At 45.1% G+C, this 26,131-nt stretch overlaps 1 protein-coding gene across 3 annotated transcripts in view; it reads right to left on the reverse strand.

The window, feature by feature from the left end:
- bod1l1 (biorientation of chromosomes in cell division 1-like 1) overlaps window positions 1–26,131 on the reverse strand; it is an 87,756-nt gene that overhangs the window by 39,928 nt on the left and 21,697 nt on the right. For all 3 annotated transcript variants that reach the window (XR_015073388.1, XM_085965895.1, XM_085965886.1), the window contains exons 2-4: window positions 18,067–18,191; window positions 14,267–14,454; window positions 3,823–4,380 (exon numbers count right to left, since the gene is read on the reverse strand). Coding sequence is in view for 2 of the 3 variants with exons in the window: in XM_085965895.1 (XP_085822021.1) it covers window positions 3,823–4,380; window positions 14,267–14,454; window positions 18,067–18,191 (871 nt within the window). In the remaining variant the exon portion in view is untranslated. The remainder of the gene's footprint in view (window positions 1–3,822; window positions 4,381–14,266; window positions 14,455–18,066; window positions 18,192–26,131) is intronic.

Here is a 26,131-nt window from a genome sequence, read left to right on the forward strand (position 1 = left end):
AGTCGCAAGGCCTGCTTTTTACAAGGTAAGTGGTGAATTAATTAAAATTAAAACATTTTTTCCACAGGTTTGTTATCTTTAAATACTTTAAAGAAAGGTAAGTTTATTTTTAGCCCTGTTAGAAAATGTAATTAATTTTTTCAAAAATTTAAATTATTGTTTAATAGTTATTTCATGTAATTTATAGTTTATTTTAAAAATGTGATTTAAAAAAAATTTATTTGAAGATTTAGAGATGTTTTGGGGCTTATAGTATTTATAGGTTTGACAGGTCTAACCTATAGATTAGACCTGTCAATTTTATGAATGAAGCATTCCCTGCTACTATTGGCTCTCTATGGCCCACGTGATCCCAGGGGACGCTTCGAACTAACTGCGCCCCTGGGATATGCAAGCACTGCGCGCTGGCAGTTGAAGGAGGCCCAGGATCGGAATTCCACGGGGGCCCACAGCTCAACGGCCGGCGCGGTAGGTAAGTGCAGGTCGGGGGCTTGCACCCACTGGAAGCCCCCGACCCGAATTTCTGGGCCACATGGATTGCTATGGTTGGAGGATAGAAAGAGACAAGTGTAAAAGGAATTGTCTCAGACCGGAAAGATGTGAGCAGTGTTCTGTTCAGCCACTCTTATTTACTACATACACATATAAAGTGAACTGGATTTATGAATTGAGAGAAAATTGTAAAAGATTTGCTAATTACACCAAATGGGGGGGAGGGTATGGCAAATTGTGAGGAGGGCTGTGAAAGATTGCAAGAGGACATAGATAGGCTATAAGGTTGAGCAGTTAGGTGGCAGATTCAGTTCAATGTAAAAAGAATGTGAAGTAATAGATTTTGGAAGCAAGAACAGGAAAAGAAGTGCACCTTCAATAGTAACATTTTAAATGGAGTAGAGGAGCATAAGGACCTTGATGTGCAGATATAACGCTCTATAAAATGGCAGCAAAAGTAGATAAGGATGCAAAAAAGGCAGTTTACAGGAAACTCTCAATTTACCGCCACCTAAATAACGAAATCTGTTAACAGGCAAAATTCAGGAGTAGGTTCAGGTAAGTTTTACTTCATATTAGTGGCCGTTCCTGGATCTGTGGCCATGTAACCGGGGTTCCTGCACTTGTTGTTAAGCAACAGGGATTCTTGGTCTGTGGCCAGAGTTCCTGCACCTGTTGCTAAGCAACAGGGAAGCCTGGATTTGTTGCGGTGTACAGAGCTCTCGTACTTTTTAACTATACCTCTCTGTAATCCGGACTTTTTGATAAACCAGCACCACGCCGGTCCCGTCGGTGACGGATAAAAAAAGAGTTTCCTGTACTTAGGAGAGAACACAAAAGCAAGGAAGTAATGTTGAACTTGTGCCTTAATAAGGCCATTATTGGAGTATTGTGTATAGTTTTTGGCACTCCAGCATAGCTAAGATACTAACGCAATAGAAAATGTTCAGTATAGATTCACTAGGATGTTATCAGGGATGAGAGGTTACGTTATGAAAAGAGACCTGAAAGGTTGGGGCTTTATTTTAATTAAAGCTGTGAAAGCTAAGAAGTGACCTGATAGAGGTTCTGCAAAATTATAAATGGTTAGATAAAACAAATAATGAGATTATTTCACTAGTTGGTGAGACAGTAGCGAAAGCAGGCAATTTTAAGTTTATCACAAAAAGGGTTAAAGGGAAGGATAGAAAAGATTTCATCACCGAGGTTGTTTAGAATATAGAATTCGCTGTCACTAACTATTGTTGCAGCAGAGCACATAGATTTTAAAAGAGAATTAGATAGTTGCTTCAGAAAGAAGCATACTGAAAAAGAAAAAAAAGACTTGCATTTATATAGCGCCTTTCATGACCACCGGACGTCTCAAAAGCGTTTACAGCCAATGAAGTACAATTAAAGGGTACAGAGAGAATGGGATTACACTAGGTGGGTCAGGCAGAGAAAAACACCTGCAGTGTGCTGAATGGCTTGTTTCTTTACTGTAATATTCTACGATTCTAAACTACAGTAATTTAACAATTATAGCAAAGCAACTTCAGGGGGAATAAAACTATATTCAAATGATGGGTTCAGTGACATAATTTGACTGAACAAAGAAAATAACTTACAAATTAAAAACATGCAATAATGGTTAGAGGGACCAAATTAAAGCTTCTTTAGCTTTAGAAGTTAATTGTAAATATAACAGACTATTACAAATATCTGAATAGTCTACTCTTCATTTGAAATTGCTCAATTTGAATTGAAATGATGCAAAAAATTCTGTTACGTTGTTTTGTTAAAATTGCCAGTCAACAAAAATATTTTACAGAAAGTGGCCATTCAGCCCACTTCTTCTTAGGCAGTGCTGGCTCTCTGAAAGAACTGTCTACTTAGTCCCATTCCCCAAAGATTTATCCACTTCCCTTTTAAAAGTTATAATGGATTCTGCTTCCAGCAGTTTCTGCTAGGGTATTCCATGTCCAACAACCCTGTGTTAAAAAAAATACTAACTGCACCCATCATTCTTTTGATGATCTTAAATCTTTCTGACCAGTGGCAATACTTCTAATTTACCTCATCAAAACCCACCAATTTTGAACATCTCTAAGATCTGATTTTAACCGTCTTTGTTCGAAAGGAAAGAGCCCCAGTTTCTCTACTCACAGTCCACTTTACAGTTAACCACACTTACCTGCAAATTTGAATCTTGTGCCCCCTATACCAAAGTCCAAATCATTTATATACAAGAGAAATGATTCCAACACTGACGGCTGGGGTACATCACCTTTACATCTCTCCAGTCTGAAAAACATCCATTAATCACTAGTCTGTTTTCTGTCCTTTAACCAGCTTCCGATCCAGGCTGCTGTCACACTCCCTTTAATACTGTGCACCTTAATCTTTAACCAACAAGCTTCATAGTCGGCACTTCATTAAAAGCCCTTTAAAAATCCATATGCATGTCATCCACAGCATTTCCTTTATCAATAGGTTATTTCCTCAAAGAACACCATTAAATTTGTCACAACTTGCATTTCACAAATCCATGTTGGCTGTCCTGAACTAACTCATGAACAGAGGTGTTACATTGGCAACCTTCCAGTCATCTGGCACAACGCTCACATCAAAAGATGCTTGAAAGATTATGGTCAGAGCCCCCGTCCATTTCCACTCTAACTTTCCTCAGTATTCTATGATGGATGCCATCAGGGCCCAATGTCTTTTCCAGAGTTCATTAATTATTTTCAGTTAGTTCAATTTGTGCCGCTAGCTAATCAATTTTATTCATATTTTGTGTTGTTACATGTATACAACTTAAATTCCCCTCTGTCTGTTTGGCAATCTTATTTTACTGTAAAAATAAACTTATTTTAAAAATAATTGGTGCAGGTTTATCAGCACTTACCATCAACATAGAAGTCAATAATTAACAATTTTGCTTGCAGCACTTAGTAAAGCTATATTATGCTACAAGGAAAAAGGAAGTTTTGTGACACATTTCAGCAGTGCAGAGTTCCATGTTACAGTTAAAAAGGAAAAAGACTCACTTAAATATTTAAGCAGGCTAAAGGATACGTACAGAATGATTACGATGTGACATTGACTATAAATACATTTTTTTCTGTACACATCAACTCAAACTTTTAGAAAATTTCCACATATTCTAGAAAACACTACTGATGAAAAATAAGCCGTGCATTTTGTTGTATTTTATCAGCATGTTTTAGTTCATAGACACTTCACTGGTATTTTACTGATTAGCTACTATAACTCTGCACATGTATCACAATCCAGAGTTATAAAAATGTCTGCTTACTGAAAACCAGAACAGCAAAGCAGTCTCAGTACCTTGCTTTAAGTTTTCCTTGGCTGCCTGTTTAATGGTTAGAGCCGCAGTGATGTGTTTCACAGAATCATATTCTTTTCTCTTTCCTCTTCTCTCCTCCTTTGAAAATTCAACGTGTTCATCTCTTCTTAATAGAACTAGATCTTTCTTATCCATTTTTTTCTCATCAATTTTGTCCTTTTTTCCATTCATATCTTCAACACTTTCCTCTACATTCTCAGTTTTTTCATCCTTTTCCTCGAAATCCTTCACAAGTATTAAGGCATTAACTGACCCTTCTGGCTTAGAATAAAACTTTCCATCATCCACTTTGGTTTCTAATACAAGATTTTCTGTTTCTTCAGTAGTGCAGTCTTTCTCCATTCCCAGATCAAAACTTTGTTGAGACTTGCTGGTTTCTGAAATAAGGTTTTTCTTGGAGCTCTTTTCACCATTTTTACTGGATAAATTCTCTACTGTCGATCTGGCAGCACTGGCTTCCTGATTAAGAGAGGTTATTGTGTCCAGGATAGAAAGAGCATCATTAGCTTTGCTTGTACTTGGACCACTAGATGAAAGGCCTGCAAGTTGAAAACACAAAATGTAATGCAATGGTATTGAAAATGAAATACTATATATTACTGATCCATGCAAATCATTTTAACAATTAGGAATATAGGGGGAGAAATTGGGTACCTTTGTGCCCCCCGTTATCGCCTCCGGGTACCATAACGGGGGCGCTAACCACTTACCACCCGGGCGCGGCAAGAATATCGCCTCCTGCTAAAATCGGCAGGAGGTTTGCAGCGGTGGTATGGCTTTGCGCCCCAATCTCCTGGAGATCGTGACATCATCGCCGTGGTAATGCCCCGGACCCGAAATTGACTTCTGCCCCCTACAGCAGTGCCGGTCGAAAACAACAGCAGCTGCAGGAGGTGTGCATCGGGCGGCCAGCCGCTTGTGGTGATTAAAGGCGAGGTGGCCAAGGTAAGTGGAAAAAAAAATTACCTTTCCAGTTCTAGTTTTTTTTTTTTTTTTTGCAGTTTCCTGCCCGCGATTGATCAGCCCGGCACTCTGCTCGAGTGCCAGGTTGATTGCGTGGGATCGCGGCTGCCTTGGTGGTCCAGGTAGGTACTTTTTAAATTGCAGCAATGGCCCGTCCCTTTAGGGGAGGGAGGGAGCCTTCGAATGTGGCAGTGCTGCACGGCCCAGTGTGCAGCGCTGCTGAAATCTCCGCCCCGCTCTCCGACGTTGGCGCCCTAAGGAGGAAGTGGAGCGCTTGATTAACGCTCCACTTCCCTCTTGTGGCACTAAAACTCAATTTCGCTGTCACCGGCGCTGAAGTTAGCGCCCCAAAATGATCACTACCGAATTTTCCCTCCATAGTGCATAACATATAATGCAGTGACTGGAAATACAGCATTTGGGTTTGTATACTGCACAAACTTGATTAAAGTCCTTCAGAGCGTCAGCAACAAGAAAGAAATACTTTCTACCATAGTCTAAGCAAAAATTCTGAAAGCTGCAATAAAAAAAAACAGGAAAAAATGGTGTCAAACAGTCCGATATATAGTGCTGACACTGCCGGGTGTGTCAAGCTAGCAGACTGACCAAAGGACATAGCCAGTACAGGTTGTTAACCATTTAAAACTCTTTCAAAAATATGTAATTGTATTCCCTGCCTAGAAAGGTAGATGGGTAACTGTGCTTTACAATGGCCCGGATTTTGCGGTCAGTGGCAAACAAACAGTGCCAGCTGTTCATTACACTTACACACAGACTTTAAGGGCTTTTACACTGGAACTAGCGGTTTTTAGAAATCTACAACAGCGCGTGCCCTCTACAGGGGATCTGGGACCTGTGTGAACAGGGCAACCAACTGCATATCTCCTTAACCAATCATATTGAAGAATCATTACTGAAACACACAGGCCGTAATTTTGCCGGCGCTCAGAGGGCGGGTCCGCTGTCAAAATCGAAAAGATTGACAGGTCGGGATCCCACTGTCAACCCGCTTCCGTGTCAATTTCCCAAGACCCGACACCAAGTGGTGGGTGAGCCAATTCAGATTCTTAAGAGCTTGTTAAAATGTTGTTTAAGTACCTTTTACCATGTACTTATCATTTTACCAGCTTTTTCACGAGGTACCCGGCACTCGGGGATCACGTCAGGCAAGTAGGTCGGGTTGTCAATGACTCTCCATTCCTCTGAATAGTTGACAGCTGCAAAAGTGGTATAAAAGCTACCATTTCACAGCTGTTCACTTTCCAATCTGAGAAGCTGGAGCCTTCAGGATTTGGAACACACTTTTGAGCTTTATGCAGTTTGGAAGCATTTGGAGTAAACTCTCTATCCACTGTCACCTCCTTGGAGCAACCTCCCTTACCACTGACAGATCGCTTCTGTCATCTCAACTTCAGCTGCCATCTATTCCAGCAACATCGATGCCCTTCAGAAAATCTCACCTTGGTTCTCTGAATCCCACCATGATCAGCCCCAGTACCAACATCACCAGGTACACCAGCAGCACCACCAACCTTCTCCGCAATCACCTGATGCTGGACAGGACACAGGGCATCAGCACCCAACCACATTGCTGCCCAGGAGGCCAGGGATGGCCTCACCATGGCCACATTTACTTCACTTGACGCTGTACACTCTGGCTGCCACATGATGTGCCACGTTAGCATCACCCCACACCAACACCGTAAAGCATCCCTATAATGCCCAAGCCACTCCTTTCACACTCATCACCATTGCAGTAAGTTGCCCTTATCATCATCTTCTTAGGCAGTCCCTCAGAACCGAGGATGGCTTGCTTCCACACTAAAAATGAGTTCTCAATGACTGATTATTCCATGCGAGATCTACAGTCTCTGTCACAGGTGGGGCAGACGGTGGTTGAAGGGGCAGGTCGGTGGGGTGCTTGGGTTGACGTGCACTCCTTCCGCTGTTTGCGCTTGGCTTTCGCTTGCTCCTGGCGAAGAGACTCGAGTCTTCGGCGCCTTCCTGGATGCTTCTCCTCCACTTTGTACAGTCTTGGGCCAGGGATTCCCAGGTGTCGGTGAGGATGTTGCACTTTTTCCAAGGAGGCTTTGAGGGTGTCCGTGAAGCGTTTCCTCTGCCCACCTGGGGCTCTCTTGCCATGTCGGAGCTCCTAGTAGAACGCTTGTTTTGGGAGTCTCGTATCGGGCATGCGGACGATGTGGCACGTCCATTGGAGCTGATCGAGCGTGGTCGAAGCTTCGATGCTGGCCTGAGTGAGAACACCGATGTTGGTGCGCTTATCCTGCCAATGGATTGGCAGGATCTTGCGGAGTCAGCGTTGGTGGTACCTCTCCAGTGCTTTGAGGTGCCTGCTGTACATGGTCTATGTCTCTGAAGCATACAGGAGGGCGGACATCACTACTACTCTGTAGACCATGAGCTTGGTGCTGGGTTTGAGTCCTGGTCTTCAAACACTCTCTTCCTCAGGCAACCGAAGGTTGCACTAGCACACTGAAGGCGGTGTTGGACTTCGTCACTGATGTCTGCCCTTGTTGACAGTAGGCTCCCGAGGTATGGAAAGTGGTCCACGTTGTCCAAGGCCTTGTCATGGATTCTTTGACCTCAGAAAGGCCTTAAACACCGTCAACCGTGAGGGATTATGGAGTGTCCTCCTCAAATTCGGCTGCCCTCAAAAGTTCGTCACCATCCTCCGCCTGCTTCACGACGACATGCAAGCCGTGATCCTGACCAACGGATCCACCACAGACCCAATTCACGTATGGACCGGGGTCAAGCAAGGCTGTGTCATCGCACCAACGCTCGTCTCGATCTCCCTGGCTGCAATACTTCATCTCACCCTCAGTAAGCTCCCTGCTGGAGTGAAGCTAATCTACAGAACAAATGGGAAACTGTTCAACCTCCGTCGCCTCCAGTCCAGATCCAAGGTTGTCCCATCTTCTGTCATCAAATTACAGTATGCAGACGACACCTGCATCTGCGCACATTCTGAGATCGAACTCGAAACTATCGTCAACACCTTCACTGACGCGTATGAGAGCATGGGCCTTACACTAAACATACCTAAGACAAAGGTCCTCTAGCAACTTGCCCCCGCCACACAGTACTGCTCCCCGATTGCTCCCTAGGGGGGAGTGTTTGCTAGTGCTCTGGGAGAGGGTTTAAACTAAAATGGCAGGGGATTGGGAACCTGAGCAGGGAGACAGAGGAAAGGGAAACAAGGATAAAAGCAAAAAGATACGAAGGAGAAAAACAAAAGTGGCAGTCAGAGAAATCAACGGTTTTAATCAAACATGGCCACAGTAAATAATAATTCTAATAGGTCTAAGAGCGTTAAAAAAACAAGCCTGAAGGCTTTGTGTCTTAATGCGAGGAGCATTCGTAATAAGGTGGATGAATTAGCTGCGCAAATAGAGGTAAACAAATATGATTTGATTGGGATTACGGAAACATGGCTCCAGGGTGGCCAAGGCTGGGAACTCAACATCCAGGGGTATTCAATATTCAGGAAAGATAGGCAAAAAGGAAAGGGAGGTGGGGTAGCATTGCTGGTTAAAGAAGGGATTAACACAATTGCAAGGAAGGATATTAGCTCTGATCATGTGGGTAGAACTGAGAAATACCATGGGGCAGAAAATGTTAGTGGGAGTGGTATATAGACCTCCAAACAGTAATGCGGAGGTTGGGGATGGCATTAAAAGGGAAATTAGAGAAGCGTGCAATAAGGGCACAGCAGTCATCATGGGTGATTTTAATCTACATATAGATTGAGCTAACCAAATTAGTAACAATACTGTGGAGGAGGAATTCCTGGAGTGTTTACGGGATGGTTTCCTGGACCAATATGTCGAGGAACCAACCAGAGATCAGGCCATCTTAGACTAGGTATTATGTAATGAGAAAGGATTAATTAGCAATCTTGTTGTACGAGGCCCCTTGGGTCGGAGCGATCATATGATAGAATTCTTCATTAAGATGGAGAATGAAGTAGTTGACTCAGAGACTAGGGTCCTGAATTTAAATAAAGGAAACGACGATGGTCTGAGGCGCGAGTTGGGTAGGATTGATTGGGGAATGTCACTCAAAGGCTTGACGGTGGATAGGCAATGGCAAACATTCAACTACAGAATTTGTTCAGCCCAGTTTGGCTTAAAAATAAAACAAAAAAGGTGACTCAACCGTGGCTAACAAGGGAAATTAGGGATAGCATAAGATCCAAGGAGAGGACATATAAATTGGCCAGAAAAAGCAGTAAACCTGAGGATTGGGAGCAGTTTAGGATTCAACAAAGAAATTAATTAAGAAGCGGACAATAGAATATGAGAGTAAGCTTGCAGGTAACATAAAAACTAACTGTAAAAGCTTTGATATGTGAAGAGAAAAAGATTGGTGAAGTCAAGCTTAGGTCCCTTGCAGTCAGAATCAGGGGAATTTATAATGGGGAACAAAGAAATGGCAGACCAACTAAATACATATGTTGGTTCTGTCTTCACAAAGGAGGACACAAATAACCTCCCAGAGATGTCAGGGAACATAGGGTCTGATGAAAGGGAGGAACTGAAAGAAATCAGTATTTGTAGGGAAATGGTATTAGGGAAATTGACGGGATTGAAGGCCGATAAATCCCCAGGCCCTGATAATCTACATGCTAGGGTACTTAAGGAGGTGGCCCTAGAAATAGCAGAGGCATTGCTGATCATCTTCCAACATTCGATGGAATCTGCAACAGTACCCATGGATTGGAGGGTAGCTAATGTTACCCCACTATTCAAAAAAAAGGTGGTAGAGAGAAAACGAGAAATTACAGACCGGTAAGCCTGACATCGGTAGTGGGGAAAATGCTAGAGTCCATTATAAAAGATGTAATAGCAGAGCACTTGGAAAACAGTGACAGGATCGGACAAAGTCAACATGGATTTACAAAAAGTAAATCGTGATTGACTAATCTACTGGAATTTTTTGAGGATGTAACTGGTAAAATAGATAAGGGAGAACCCAGTGGATGTGGTGTATTTGGACTTTCAGAAGGCTTTCGATAAGGTCCCACATAAGAGATTAGCGTGTAAAGTTGAGGCACATGGGATTGGGGGCAAGGTATTGACTTGGATAGAGAACTGGTTGGCAGACAGAAAGCAAAGAGTTGGAATAAACGGGTCTTTTTCCGAGTGGCAGTCAGTGACTAGTGGGGTACCGCAGGGATCGGTCCTTGGACCCCAGCTATTCACAATATATATTAATGATCTGGACAAGGGAACTAGATGTAACATCTCCAAATTTGCAGACAACACGGAGCTGGGTGGGCGCGTGTGCTGTGAGGAGGATGCCGAGAAACTCCAGGATGATTTGACAGGTTGGGTGATTGGGCAGAAGCATGGCAGATGCAATATAACGTGGATAAATGCAAGGTTATCCACTTTGGTGTCAAAAACAGGAAGACAGATTATCTGAATGGCAATAGATTGGGAGAAGGGGAAGTGCAACGAGATCTGGGTGTCCTTGTGCACCAGTCGCTGAAGGTAAGCATGCAGCTGCAGCAGGCGGTTAAGAAGGCAAATGGTACGTTGGCCTTCGTAGCGAGAGGGTTTGAGTACAGGAACAAGGATGTCTTGCTGCAGTTGTACAGGGCCTTGGTGAGACCACACCTTGAGTATTGTGTGCAGTTTTGGTCGCCTTATCTGAGGAAGGATGATCTTGCCATGGAAGGAGTCCAGCGAAGATTCACCAGGCTGATACCTGGGATGGCAGGAATGACGTATGAGGAGAGATTGGGTCGATTGGGCTTATACTCGCTGGAGTTTAGAAGAATGAGAGGGGATCTCATTGAAACTTATAAAATTCTGACAGGACTGGACAGACTAGATGCAGGAAGGATGTTCCCGATGGTCGGGGAGTCCAGAAGCAGGGGTCACAGTCTAAGGATAAGGGGTAAGCCATTTAGGACAGAAATGAGGAGGAATTTCTTCACCCAGAGAGTGGTGAACCTGTGGAATTCTCTACCACAGAAGGCAGTAGAGGCCAATTCATTAAATATATTCAAGGAGTTGGATATATTTCTTAAGGCTAAAGGGATCAAGGGGTATGGGGAGAAAGCAGGGACAGGGTACTGAATTTGGATGATCAGCCATGATCACATTGAATGGCAGAGCAGGCTTGAGGGGCCAAATGGCCTACTCCTGCTCCTATCTTCTATGTTTCTATGATTATCAAAATCCATGACGAGTTGCCCTTATGTCTCACCATTCACTGCAACTCACTAAGCCACTTCCAAAAGGTACACACAAATCTGTACAAGGCGGCAAATTGTTCAAAATAAAGGTTTCAATGTTTGACAACACATTAGCAGAAACTCTACATGAACATTGGCTAAAAGACTCAAGTGCATACCCTTGTGTGTTGTTAGTTGGTATGATTGGACATGGATGAGGGTGAGTGTGAGGGGTGGCTAGTGAGATGCGGAAGTGATAATGTAGATAGAGAGGGATGGGTGGAGGTGCAAGGTAAGTTGGTGTGAGTAAGGATGTGCAGGAGTAGGGTAAGGAAGGCAGTGACGGGGATGTGATGAGTGGCACAGTAGGATGAGGCGGAGTGTGGCTTTGCAGTAACGTTTCGTGATCTACTGAGATCATTGAAAGGTTTACAGCACTGCAGCCTGGTCCTCATGTGCAATGTGCAACCAGACTGCATTGTTCTCCTGGGGAGGTCTCTTCTGCCCATGGGAAGGGAAGAGAACCTCCCTGCATGCTGTGACTCCCTCCATAAGCATATGGAGGGAGCCATGGGAGAGCCTGGCTGCAGCACCTCAAGGCTGCAGAACACGGACAGTCAAAATGCATGAGGACATGGTCCCTTTAAGACAACCGGCTGATGACGCATCATCAAATGATGTCATCAGGCCTGCTTCCTTGTAATTGACTCGGTACCTTGCAGGCCGGTCTTAAAGCGCCCAATCCGGGCAAAATCCCTTCAACAGAGCACGATGGAACCATGAGCGGGGTCGCCGTCCGCCACCTACCTTGGCCGCACTTAACCCGCCTCGGTAGGCGAAATCGCGGCTGCAGAGTCTGAACCAGGAAGTGCAAGTTAGAATACTTAATTCAATGCCAAATCACGTACAAAAAGCAAAATAAAAAAGGGACGCACAGGAAGATGAGTTGAGAGATATATAAGAGACTGAAAGCAAAAGTAAAAAAAAAAATTAATTTCATTTTTTTTTTTAAAAACTCCAACAATTAAAATCTGAAGGAATGAGACTTCACACTTGTAAATGTGAATTTTCAGTGCCAGAGAGGTTGTTTGACATAATTAAGGCTTATCACACCATTACAAGCCCTAACTTTTTCTGCCGTGTTTAGTGGGTATCTATGACACAAGTACCCCAATTTCATGTCCTTCCATGTACAGGAAACTTTGTGATATCCGGCACCGACGTGTTGCCAATCTATCAAAACTGCCGGACATACAAAGTTAATGTTGAAGCATACGGAGGTTTTCATCTCCGTATCTGACAACAAACACTGTTGCTTAGCAACAGCTTCTAAAGAGTCGGCTGCAGCTGCAAGCGTCTCTAGCTGAAGCTGCTGCTATAGCTACAGACCTTGCAGTCGCTGACTGGGGAAAAAAAGAACAAGATCTAAAAAAACTTACAGAAAACGGCTCCTGATTTTTGCCGTTAGATCGAGTATTCCGGACATACAACCTCCGGATAAACCAAAGTTACCTGTATTTGAATGCCGAGTCTGTCAGCAAGATACTATTATAGTGAAACTTCTGGATAAACAGGGCAACACTGACAGTAACTTCCTGAATTCAGCGTTTAACTGCGCATGTGCGGTTGCTGGAAGTTGCTGTCCGATTTACTCTTTAATAACGGTGAGCAGCGATAATCTCACCATTATTTTTAATGCAAAATCCAGGCCAATCTGTCTTTCTGACTCAAAAGTAGAAACAAACGGTCTGTAATTAGACCAAGACCATAGCAATACTCATGCACAGGATTCTGAAAGATGCTCTGAATTCCTCCAAATGGACAATGCCATCTTTGTAAAATGCTGCAAATGAGGTAAGATTGGTTTTGTACACAAACACCACAAGTAATGGAGATACAAACTAATCTATCTATCTATATATATAAATCGGTACTTCTGTCTGTCATCGCGTGTGCGTCTGTCGGGCTATGCGCTCGAAAGTTACAGGGCGTACCTACGCGCGCGTTACCTCCAAAGAAAGCTTACGCTTCCGAGACGGTTTTAAGCGTATTTACGTTTCGGCCGGGCTAAAATCGCGCCCGCGGTATCCCAAAAACATTCAACGTTCCGCTCATTAGCATCTCATTATCCGCTCATTAGCGACAGAGTGACCTCGAGGTCGACCAATCGTACGGCGGCTTGCTGCTGCGTGCGGCCGGGCCCTCCTACGGTCGAGTGACGGGACGATTGACCAATCCTACGCTTTGGTGACCTGACGGTCGACCAATCGGTGCGTGTGTGGGCGGGCCTTATCGTTCTGAACCGAGGTGAGTCGCCGCCATCTTGCTTCCGTTCTTTTTCCTGCTTTCTGCGTCTTTCGTTTCAAATATACATTTCCAGCAAAATAAAATTGAATTTATTAAATTGTTTTAAAAAAAACTTCATTCATTTGTAAATATTTTTTCTAACCTCAACATTCTTTTTGCTACCTTTCCCCGTTTTTTGGTTAGGCCCTGAAAGCCTGGGCCTTTCTTGCCCAGCCAGGCCCGAGCTAGGGCTTCTGCTAAGCTCCTCACCACCCCCCCCCACCCGTCACGTTACCCGGGGCAACGGCGTCAGCCACGAGGGTCAGGGTGCGCGCGCAGTAGGAGCAGGTGAGACGCGGCGTCTCTGTTCCGTGCTCGGCCGGGGGGGGGGGGGGGGGGGCGGGGCTCGGAGAGCAGGGCTCTTGGCCTGGGTCCCTCCCCTCCCGCCCCTCCCCCCCACCCCCCTCCCTGCCCCTCCTCCCCCCCCGCCCTCTCTCTCTTCCCCCCCAGTCGCGCTCTCTCTTCCCCCCCAGTCGCGCTCTCTCTCTCTCTTCCAACAACATGCCCTCGAAAAAGCCGCGGCACCGCCGGGCACTTCAGCTAGTCACTAATACAACACTTTGCTCAAAAGTTGGTATACGTTTGTTTTTATGGCATTATACAATCTCTGATCATCAGAAATATGATGGACTCGTCATTTTTTCTATAATTTGCAGCTTTTAGAATTCATTTTTCATCTACTTGTAATAGCTTATACAAAATCCATAAGTCTCGACTCACTGACTATCAGTCACAATGCATCAAAATGACAGACAATAATATAGCACGTGCTTGTTTTAAACTATAGTAATATATCCTACAATCAATCCTTTTATATTTTTTAAAACTAGATATCAAAGATATTTGAAATATACTTTTTAGATAAACAACAGAACATAAAGAATCAGTCAGATTAGTATTTCAGGTAGTACCTGGAGTTGTTGGCTCTTGTTTCTCAGAGTTTTGTACACAGCTCACAGCAGCAGGCTCTTCTTTCCGATCCAAAGTTGCTAAAAACTCATGAACGGCTTTCTCAACCTGAGGCCGGAATATGTGATTAATCTTTGGATCCACAACCTGAGAAATGATCCTGTCAACGCCTACCTCCAGCATACCTGATCTGCAAATGCATCAAAGGTCATTTCCTACAGTACACATGTTACATATTTTTAGAATAATGGCCACTGTTTTCACATTTTTTGTTTTAATAAATTGAAGAGTATTTAATTTTTCAAACCACGTGTTTGCTAAATGATGAAATAAAAACATCACAATATATCTGTCCTCATTAAACACTAGCAATGCATGACATACACTTTTATGCTTCAATTTGTTTTGTTATAGATTACTTTAGTCTCCAGGCTACAGTGTGAAATTTTAAGCAAATCACAGCGCTATTATGTCAACAGGCATTTATATAGTGCCTTTAATATAAGGTCCACAGTACATTTAAGATAGAGGCATAAGAAAGGTAGAGATTTGGAGGCATAACTAAATGCTTTGGATTTTAAAGGGTGAGAGATGGAGAAGCGAGAGGTTTAGGGAAGAAAGTCCAGAGAGTAGCACCAGGTAGCTGAAGGCTTTGCCACCTAGAAGAGTTAAAGGGGCAGAGAGAGGGGAATGCACAAATGGCCAGTCAGAGAAACAAAGTGTTCATGGAGATGTAGGTGTGGAGGATATTGCAGAGGTACAGTGGTGTAAGGCCATGAAGGTATTCAAAGATGACAATGACAGTTTTAAGTTTAATGTGTGGGGACAGAGAGATAATATACACCACTGCAGCTGTGGGGGGGGGTAGTGGAATGACCAAGTAGAATTTTGCCAGGAGGATATGTGCAGCAGAGATTGGCGTCTGTGCAGGGTGGAGGCCCACAATGGAAAACACTGGCGTGGTGAGTTTGGATGTGACAAGGGCAGTGTAAGGATTTCAGCAGTGAAAGAGCTAAGGTAAGGGGGTTGGGGCAGAGGCAGAAGTAAACAGTCTTTGTGATGGGTAGAATATGGGATCTGAAGTCGTGATCAGAAATGAACAAGATGCCAAGATTGTAAAGTGTATTTCTGCCTGGGTCAGTGGTTGGGAAGCAGATGGAGTCAGTAGCAAGGGAGCAGTTTGTAGCGGGTGCCGAGGACAATGGCTGCAGCCTTCCCAATGTTGAGCGGTAGAAGTTATAACACACCCAAGACTGGATCTTAAACAATCAGTCTGACAGCAGAAACAGTCAAGATGTTGAGGGGTGTTGAGAGGTAGAGCTGGGTATAACTGATGTACATGTGGAAGCTGATGATGTTTCCGAAGATCAGCATGTAAATAAAGATGACAGAACCAAGGTTAGGTCCTTCTGGAAATAAAGAGCAGCCATTGCTTGAAATGCACCGGCTAACATTCAGATAAGTAAGAATAGAACTGCACGAGCAAATCTGCAGAACTGGATGAGAGGAGACACTTGGAGATAGCATGGTCAATTGTGTCGAGTGCTGCAAAGGTTAAGAAGGGATAATGCAATTCAGTCACAATCACAGGATGTCAATTATGACTTTAGCTAGGCTGTTTCAGTGAGAATAGCAGAAACCCTTCCTGGTAGAAAAGTTTTTTCCATGGCCAATTGGTGAAAAGTAATGGGATTAAATAGGGATGTGGATGATGGGGATAAGGAGGGCGATGAAGTGGTCAGAGACAGCCTTTTCAGAGATCGAAACCACAGGTGCAGAGGTCACAAGAGAAGGCAACGGATGTGGATAGGGGAGTTTATATGAAGGATGAAAATAAAAAAGCACAAACTTAAAAAAATATCATGCTTTTAAAAATTAAGACTACTAATGGATTTCTTTTCAAAATGATTAGGTTCAAAGATTTAGATAAATGGCTACAATAAATTCAGGTTTATTATGTTTATGTTGCTGCCACAGTTCTGAACAGACTGTCCCAGTAGTAATGGCCATAGGGTATATCTCAGCTCGACAGTTATCTGCTCAACCTGCAACATTTGGTGGAGCAGTTCATATGAAAAGCAGAACTTTGACAGTAATATTTAAGTTATAGATAGATTTAGGAGTTTGAACTCTTGCACCCTAAATTTTGGTAACTTACATAGAAAAGCAGTTTTAAAATATTGAAAGTAAATTTTAAATATTGACCTCTGAAGCTCCTAACAAAATCTAACTTATCCAAAGCTCCACCATCCACTTCCTATCCTGTGTTAACTCTTGTTCACCCATCAACCCATCCTCATCAACCTCCACTGGTACTGTCTCTTCATGCAAACAATTCAAAATACTGGTTTACAAAACGCTCTTACGTCCTCACCTTATCTCTGCAACCTCTTCCAGCCTCAAGTCCCAGCTTGCACCACATAGTCCTCCAGCTCAAACCCATTATGCATCCCCCCCCTGCCACATCCCTCACTTAGTGGTAGAGCTTTCAGCTGCATTGGTTCTACCACCTGAAGTCCCTTCTTAAATTTCGCCACCTTGCTACTTCCCTCCCATCTTAAAAGCCTCTTGAAACCACACCTTTGGTAACCTCTTCTAATTCTTATAAAGAAAAAATCTGCATTTATGTACCACCTTATCATATCCTTAGGATGCGCCAAAGTGCTTCTCAACAAATGAATTACTTCTGAAGTACAGTCAACTGTTATGAAGGCAAACATGGCAGCCAATTTCTGCAAAGTCCCACAAACAGCACAAGACACAAATAATCTTCTTTTGGTAGTGTAAAGAAAGGTTTGCATTTATATAGCACCTTTCAGGACCACCGGCGTCCCAAAGCGCTTAACAGCCAATGAAGTACTTTTTTTTTTATAAAGTGTAGTCACTGTTGTAATGTAACAAACACGGCAGCCAATTTGCACACAGCAAGCTCTCACAAACAGCAATGTGATAATGACTAGATAATCTGTTTTAGTGAAGTTGATTGAGGGATAAATAATGGCCAGGACACCAGGGTAACTCCCCTGCTCCTCTTCGAAGTAGGGCCAAGGGATCTTTTAATGTCTACATGAGAGAGCAGATGACTGGAGTGGGACTTGAACCCAAAACCTTCTGACAGAGGTGAGGGTGCTATCAACGGAGCCATGACTGACACCAAGGGAGAACTATTGACCAGGAAAACACTTTGCTCTTCTTTTGAGTAGTGCATTACGTCCACCTGATCAGGCAGATAGGTCTCAGTTTAATATCTCACCTGAAAGACAGTACCTCCAACAATGCAACAGTTCCTCAATACTGTATTGACAAGTCAACCTAGATTATGTGCTCAAAGTCCTGAAGTACTATTTCTCTGTGAAGCAGCTTGAGACACGTTATTACATGAAAAGCACTACACAAACACATAATTGTTTATCTTGCGAAAATATGTAATTTGAATTAATGGGGAAGAAAAGCACATTCTAAAAATAAATGCCCCTTGTTGTCTTGGTGCTTTTAATAAAAACAAACCTATAATCACCTCATTAAAAAAAACTATTTGTGTGCGTCAGGAAAACATGTTGCCATAACTTGGCGCAGCTGTTCTGCCCAACACTAAAATCACACTACAATTGATTTTCTCTGTTGGATTTATCTTGAAGTGCTTCAACAGCTTATCAGCATTATTACTGATTGTAACATTTCCCCCCAAAAAATCCAAGGGCATTCTAATAGAATGTTATTAAATAAATCAAAATCTTATACAGCAATTATTCTTAAAAAAACCTGAGAGAAAACAACACTTTTGCTGCTTTCTGAAACTTACTGTAGGACCATCTGTCTAAGACTATTCCTCAGCTGATTCTTGTTGAGATGAGGGCTCCACGTGTGACTTGCAAGATGGTTGGACACAAAGTTATCCACTCGCTGTCGTAAGTTCTGGTAAGCAGGCTAAAAAGAGAAGAAAACCAATATACAACCTTGCTCTGTGTATATGTAAACTTTTAGCTTGGACCAAGAGTAGTACAGACGTTAATGCTCAAAAGACAATGTTAAAATAGATCAAATAAGTTTAAGTTATACTACTGGTACTGGTTTAATATCCAAAATCTACTTTTAGAGCAACACAGGCATGCAACACTGCTCAGGGTTCACCGGCATCATATGCCTGTGAAAATTTTAATTATAGCCCGATTTTTACCAGTATACTTAAAGGCGGTCAGATGGACTGCCTCAACATTTTCCAATTTTGATATAAAGTTTTGAACAAAACCCAGCTTCTAAGATTTCACAGTAATAGTAAAGGATGCTGCTCAGGGATATTTAGAACAAATGCATTACATTAGGAAGGGGTGAAAACCTAGTTACTTAAAGGAAAAAGATGAACAATCCCAAATGTTTATCATAGCGGAGACAAAATTAATAGATGCTATTCCAAACACATGAGCTGTACGGCAGAGCTGAGAGAATCCATTAAATGGAGTGGCTTGCTAAATATAGTGGCAACAGAAAGTGGGGGAATTCTGCGCAGTGGGGGTAGGAGGTGCTAAGTGCTTTAAACCAAGGGGCAACAGTAAAGAAGTAAATAATCGCACCGGAGGAAACAGAAAAAGTGACGTCATAATCAACATAGAGGAGCGGCTGAACCCAAGGAAATGAAGAAAAGAATGAAAAATAGGTAAGTAACTAGATATCCTTTTGTGTGTTTAGTATCTTTTGCGGCTAGTGTTAAGTTTGAGGTAGTATGAATTTAGTGTTAGTGCAAGTGTAAGTCAAAGGAAAACGAGCCAAGCGATTAAATTTTAACTACATTTAAAGATGCAAATAACTGATACAGCTCAGTAATTAATCACAGTAACTAATTACTAATTTATTTAACACAAGTTAAATCCATCTATTTAATAAATCTAGAACTCAAGTGACCAACTAGCTCAAGAAATAAACTACAGATGACCAGCAAAGAAATTAATTAATGAAGACATAACAGTGCAGGCAGTGTCGGGATTGTCGTATGTGGGAGTTTGTGGACATCGAGATTGTCCCAGACTGCCACATCTAAAAGAAATGTCTCTGTCTCAAAACACTCCGGCTCAGAGTCGTTGAGCTGGGGTCAGAGCTAGAAACACTCCAACACATTAAAGGAGGAGGAGGAATTACTGAATAATTTACTCCACACACCAGTGGAAAGCACAGGTGCAGGAAGGGGAGAATATGACAGTCAGTCAGCCAGGTAGGGGAACATAGGAGGTAGTGGAGATGGTCCAGCAGACACTGCTCCTGTCCAACAGGTATAAAGTACTCGCTACTTGTAAGGATCAGGAGACATGTGGGAAGAACAGCCAGAATGCAGACCAAGGCACGGTGGAGCAGGAGGCTGTTGAAGGGGTGGACCCCAGAGTGGAAAGGTTGTAGTTATAGGGGATTCTAGAATTGGGGTGATCGATAGTATTCTTTGCAGGCAGTAGCGAGTGTCTTGAAGGGTGTGTTGTTTACTCGGTGCCAGGGTAAGGGACATCTCGAAACGGCTGGAAAATAATCTGGAAAGGGAGGGGGGAGAATCCAGTTGTTGTGCTCCACGTCAGAACCAACGGCATAGGAAAGAGTAAGGAAGAGGTTCTGCTAAGGGAGTATCAGGAGTTATCAGCTAAATTGAAAAGCAGGACCTCATGAGTCAGGATTATTAACCAAGCCAGGTGAAAATTTGCATAGGGACAAACAGATTAGAAAAGTGAACACGTGGCTAAAGGAGTGATGTGGGAAAGAGGTGTTCCATTTCATGGGACTCTGGTACCAGTACTGGGACAGGAAGGAACTGTACCATTGGGGTGGGCTGTACATAAATCGGGCTGGGACCAAGGCCTAATGGAAAGGATATCTAGACTTTATAAACCAGATATAGATAAATAAGACTTTAAACTAATAACATGGGGGGAGGGATCTGGTAGAAATTACAGAAACCGAACAATAAAAGAATCGGGAAGAGCGAGTAAAGGACAAACTAAAGGAAGGAATAAAGATAAAACAAACGGCCATTGATCAGACAAAGTCATAAGAGCATAAAGGTAAAATAACTACTAAAAACAAAGAGAATAATAATAAATAAAAACAATTTATACTGTTGGTACAGCAATGTACGTAGTATTCAAAACAAAATGGATGAACTGGAGGCAATAATTTGTAGCGAGGATCCGGATATAGTCGGGATGACTGAAATATGGCTACATAGAGAACAAGAGTGGCAAATAAATATTGCCGGATATAACACATTTAGGAAGGAAAGGGAGGAGGGGCAATGGAGTAGCTGTACTAGTTAAAGGTAACGGCTTACCTCCGGAGTATGCCTCCGACCCACAGAATAGTTCCGACTTACCTCCAGGCTCTCAAGCTGCGGAGAGTTCGGGTCTCGGGCCTCCAGGCATATGCCTGCGAAAAGGCTCACGCATCCCAGGGACACAGGTGATTCGGAAGCATCCCTTGGATCACATGGTCCCAGTTCTCCAATCACAAAGGAGGATTCCATTGCAGTCATTTCCGAACAGAATCCCCATATGACATGCAATGGAATCCCCAAATAATTAAACAATTCTAATAAATATAAATGTTCAGAATTTCAATTTTATTCATAAGTTTTCATATTCATTACACCAAATACAATAAAAATTGCATTTTTAGAAAAATAATTTAAAACATTTTAATCCAAGCCAATATTTGCATAAACGAATTTAAGTGTTTGTGCATCATTTTTTATTTTCTAATTTTTAAATTAAGATTTATAATAACCCATACGCTGATGAAAGCAGACCCTACACCTGCTTTTACCAGCCATAAGAGTTCCATGGGTAATTGTTGGGCAGTTGTTGGCCAGCGAAAGTGATTTTCCACAGTCAGTAGTTTGTATGATTTGTCAAGGCGTACCTTGACAGATCGCAAGTTCCGGGTTTTCGCGCATTCGCAAGCAGAAACCGGAAGTTGCGGGGCCTTTCAGAAGGATTAGGACGGCGTACATCAAAGACACCACAATTTCTGCCCCAACATAATGGCAGTAGAAAAAAAAGAATGTAACTATCAGTAAGATAGATACAGAATCCGTATAGATTGAGTTAAAAGATAAGGGATCCATCACCCTACTGGGGTATACTATAGGCCACCAAATAGTGCAAGAGAATTGAAGGAAGAAATATGTAGGCAAATAACAATCATGAGATTTAAACTATCAGGAATAAACTGTCAGGAAAATGCAGCAAAGGAGACAAGGGAATGGAGTATTGACAATATATACAGGGTACAGGGCTCCTTTCTCACTCAATGGAGTATTGACAATATATACAGGGTACAGGGCTCCTTTCTCACTCAATGGAGTATTGACAATATATACAGGGTACAGGGCTCCTTTCTCACTCAATGGAGTATTGACAATATATACAGGGTGTGGTAAACCACTGTTATACCTGCCTGCATGTGTGTGTGTACTCCACTAGGTACAGGTCTGTACATGCCTCGGCTGACTCCTCCCACTATTCCAGGTATATAAGTGACTGCCTCTCAGTCCCTTGGTATTCTGGACGGGTCGACCACTCGAGGCAGGACCTTCATTCTCTAGTTAATAAAAGCCTGATTGTTACTCACTTAACCTCAGTCTTTTGAGTAATTGATGGCGCATCAATTTTATTAACGATTTTTTATAATGGAGAAGATCCTCACACCAGCATGCCTGGACCTGGACAGTCGGGAAGCGGACGCTTCCACCAAGTTTGCTCACTGGCTTCGAGACATTCCTGACTGCCTCCACTGCGGTCGTAACGGATGCGGACAAATTGTCTGTCCTGATCTCCAAGGTGAACCACCGAGTGTACTCAGTCATCCGGGACGCGACCTCGTACAGAGCCGCCCTCCAGCTCCTCAAGGCCCAGTACGTGCGCCCTGTGAACGAAGTGTACGCCAGGCACCTCCTGGGGAGTCGCAAGCAACAACCTGGGGAATCGACTGAGGAATACCTCCAAGCACTGTCCGTGCTTGGCCGGGCCTGTGGGTGTAAGGCGGTAACGCCCGCTAAGTACACGGAGGAACTGATCCGGGACGCCTTCGTAGCGGGCCACAGGTCCAACTACACCAGACAGCGACTGCTGGAGCAGAGCGACCTCACCCTCAACAAAGCCTCCGAAATCGCACTAACGCTGGACGCAGCCTACCGGGGTATGGATGCCTACTCCTTTGCACCGTGGGGAACGACAACCTGGGACACGGTAGGACAGCCCCATAGCACCGTACCACCCCAGCCACATCCCAACAACGGCCCAACTACCGCAGCAGTGTCCCAAGGCCAGAAATGCTACTTCTGTGGCCAGGCCAAACACCCCAGAGCGTGCTGCCCGGCGAAGAATGCGACCTGCTCGGGCTGCGGGAAAAAGGGACACTACGCCAGCGTCTGCAGGGCCAAAAACACCCTGAACGCCAGCAGCGCCGCGTGTGGGCCGTGCGAGCCGCCATCTTGGGCCCCCAACAGCGCCGCGTGTGGGCCGCCATCTTGGGCCTCCCCAGCCATGTGCGAACCACCGCAACAGCAGCCATCGTGGACGACTCCAGCCACATGAAGATCATGGATGCCGCCATCTTGGACACCAGCCAGGACGCAGCAGGCCGCCAACTCCCCCCATCTGATACCCGCAGCGACACACCGACCCCTATGCTGGCCTCTGTTACGCTGGACCAAACGAGACCGCACCAACTAGCTCGGTCCAAAATGGACATGAAGGTAAACGGCCATGCAATAAACTGCCTTTTTGACTCCGGGAGCAGAGAGCTTCATCCACCCCGACACGGTGCGGCGTTGCTCTCTCCCAGTCCTGCCTGCGCGCCAGCGGATTTCTATGGCCTCCGAGTCCCAGTCAGCGGACATTGGCGGCTACTGCGTGGTGACACTAGTAGTAGACGGGACTGTGTTCAATAATTTTAAACTCCTGGTCCTGCCCCAACTTTGCGCTGCCGTTCTACTGGGGTTGGATTTCCAGTGCCACCTCAAAAGTGTTACGGTGGCATACGGTGGACCCCTCCCCCCACTCACAGTCCGCAGCCAGCAGCTTCCAAATTGCCCGCCGCGCACCAGATGCAACCTCTCCACACTCAGAGTCCCCCCCCCCCCCCCCACTATTTGCTAACATCACCCCCAACTGTAAGCCCATCGCCACAAAGAGCAGGCGATACAGTGCTGGGGACAGGGTTTTCATCAAAACCGAAGTGGAGCGGCTCCTGAAGGAGGGGTTTATCGAGGGCAGCTCCAGCCCCTGGCGAGCCCAGGTTGTGGTCGTTAAGACCGGCGAGAAACAACGCCTGGTCATCGACTACAGCCAAACAATTAACTGCTACACCCTGCTGGACGCCTACCCACTCCCCCGCATAGCTGACATGGTCAACCAGATCGCGCAGTACCGCGTCTTTTCGACCATTGACCTGAAATCAGCGTATCACCAGCTCCCCATCCGCCCTGAAGACCACCAGTATACTGCCTTTGAGGCAAACGGCCGCCTCTATCACTTCCTTAGGGTTCCCTTCGGCGTTACCAACGGGGTCTCCGTCTTCCAAAGGGAGATGGACCGGATGGTCGATCAAAACGCGCTGCAGGCCACTTTCCCTTACCTGGACAATGTGACCATCTGCGGCCATGACTTGCAGGACCATGACGCAAACCTCGAGAAATTCCTCCGCACCGCCGAACTCCTGAACCTGACATATAACAAGGAGAAGTGCATATTCCGCACAGACCGCCTCGCCATCCTTGGCTGTGTTGTGGAACACTGTCATCGGGCCCGACCCGGACCGGATGCGTCCCCTTATGGAACTCCCACTGCCTAAAAGCTCTGAAGAGGTGCCTAGGATTTTTTTCCTACTATGCCCAGTGGGTCCCCTACTATGCAGACAAAGCCCGTCCGCTGATCAAGTCCACCTCTTTTCCCCTGACGGCAGAGGCCCGCTTGGCCTTCCACCGTATCAAGGAGGACATTGCCAAAGCCACCATGCACGCAGTGGACGAATCCATCCCCTTCCAGGTGGAAAGCGATGCGTCCAACTTCGCTCTGGCCGCCACCCTTAATCAGGCGGGGAGACCTGTGGCCTTCTTCTCACGAACCCTCCAGGGCCCGGAGACCAGACACTCCGCGGTCGAGAAGGAGGCCCAGGCCATTGTGGAGGCTGTGCGCCATTGGAGGCACTACCTGGCCGGAAAACGATTTACCCTGCTCACTGACCAGCGTTCAGTTGCTTTTATGTTCAACAACAAGCAGAGGGGCAAAATCAAAAATGACAAGATCTTGAGGTGGAGAATCGAACTTTCCACCTACAATTACGAGATCTTGTACCGGCCCGGGAAGCTCAATGAACCCCCGGATGCTCTATCGCGTGGCACCTGCGCCAGCGCGCAGATCGATAGGCTGAGGGCCCTCCACAATGACCTCTGCCACCCGGGGGTCACCAGGTTCTTCCACTTCACCAAGGCCCGCAACCTGCCTTACTCCATCGAGGAGGTCAGGACCATGACCTGCCAAGTCTGCGCTGAGTGCAAACCGCACTTTTATAGACCAGAGCCCACCTGATAAAAGCCACTCGCCCTTTCGAACGCCTGAGCGTCGATTTTAAAGGGCCTCTCCCCTCCCCCGACCGCAATGTGTACTTCCTCAACATCATTGACGAGTACTCCCTGATATACCTCTCAATTCATTCCATAAAAAGCGACGAGTTAAGATAGTAACTATAGGTTATTATTGGCTAAATAACAGAGGAAGTACACATTACGGTCAGAGGACGGGAGGGGCCCCTTAAAATCGATGCTCAAGCGCTCGAAGGGGCGGGTGGCCTTGATCAGGCTTGCTCTGTCCGGCCTATAGAAATGCGGTTTGCATTCGGCACAGACTTGGCAGTTCCTGGTCATGGTCCGGGCCTCCTCGATGGAGTAGGGCAGGTTGCGGGCCTTAATGAAGTGGTAAAGTCTAGTGACCCCGGGGTGGCAGAGGTCATTGTGAAGGGTCCGCAGTCTATCAACTTGCGCGTTGGCGCATGTACCTTGTGATAGAGCATCTGGGGGCTCGTTGAGTTTACCCGGCCGGTACAAGATATCGTACTCGTAGGTGGAGAGCTCGATTCTCCACCTCAAGATCTTGTCGTTCTTGATTTTGCCCCTCAGCTTGTTATTAAACATAAAAGCAACCGAACGCTGGTCGGTGAGGAGGGTAAATCGTTTGCCTGCCAGGTAATGCCTCCAGCGTCGTACCGCTTCCACAATCGCCTGGGCCTCCTTCTCGACAGAAGAGTGTCGGATCTCAGGGCCCTGGAGGGTCCTTGAGAAGAAGGCCACAGGTCTCCCCACCTGGTTAAGGGTTGGGCGAAGTCGGATGCATCGCTCTCCACTTGGAAAGGGATGGACTCATCCACTGCGAGCATTGTGGCCTTCGCAATGTCTCCTTTTATGAGGGAGAAGGCTGCGCATGCTTCTTCTGTCAGGGGGAAGGAGGTGGACTTCATGAGGGGTCTGGCTTTGTCCGCATAATTGGGCACCCATTGGGCATAGTAAGCGAAGAGCCCCAGGGTTCTTTTCAGTGCCTTTTGACAGTGGGGAAGGGGAAGCTCCATGAGGGGGCGCATTCTTTCGGGGTCGGGGCCGATGACTCCGTTCTCTACTACGCAGCCGAGGATGGCAAGGCGCGAGGTGTTAAATATACATTTCTCCTTATTGTAAGTGAGATTCAGCCGTTGGGCCGTACGGAGGAATTTCTCCAGATTAACATCGTGGTCCTGCTGGTCGCGGCCGCAGATGGTGACGTTATCTAGATAAGGAAACGTGGCCTGCAGCGCGTTCTGGTCAACCATCCGGTCCATCTCCCTTTGGAAGACCGAAACCCCGT

This window comes from Somniosus microcephalus, chromosome 2, assembly GCF_052327205.1.
Source record: "Somniosus microcephalus isolate GS21.2 chromosome 2, FLI_Smic_1.0, whole genome shotgun sequence".
NCBI lineage: Eukaryota > Metazoa > Chordata > Chondrichthyes > Squaliformes > Somniosidae > Somniosus > Somniosus microcephalus.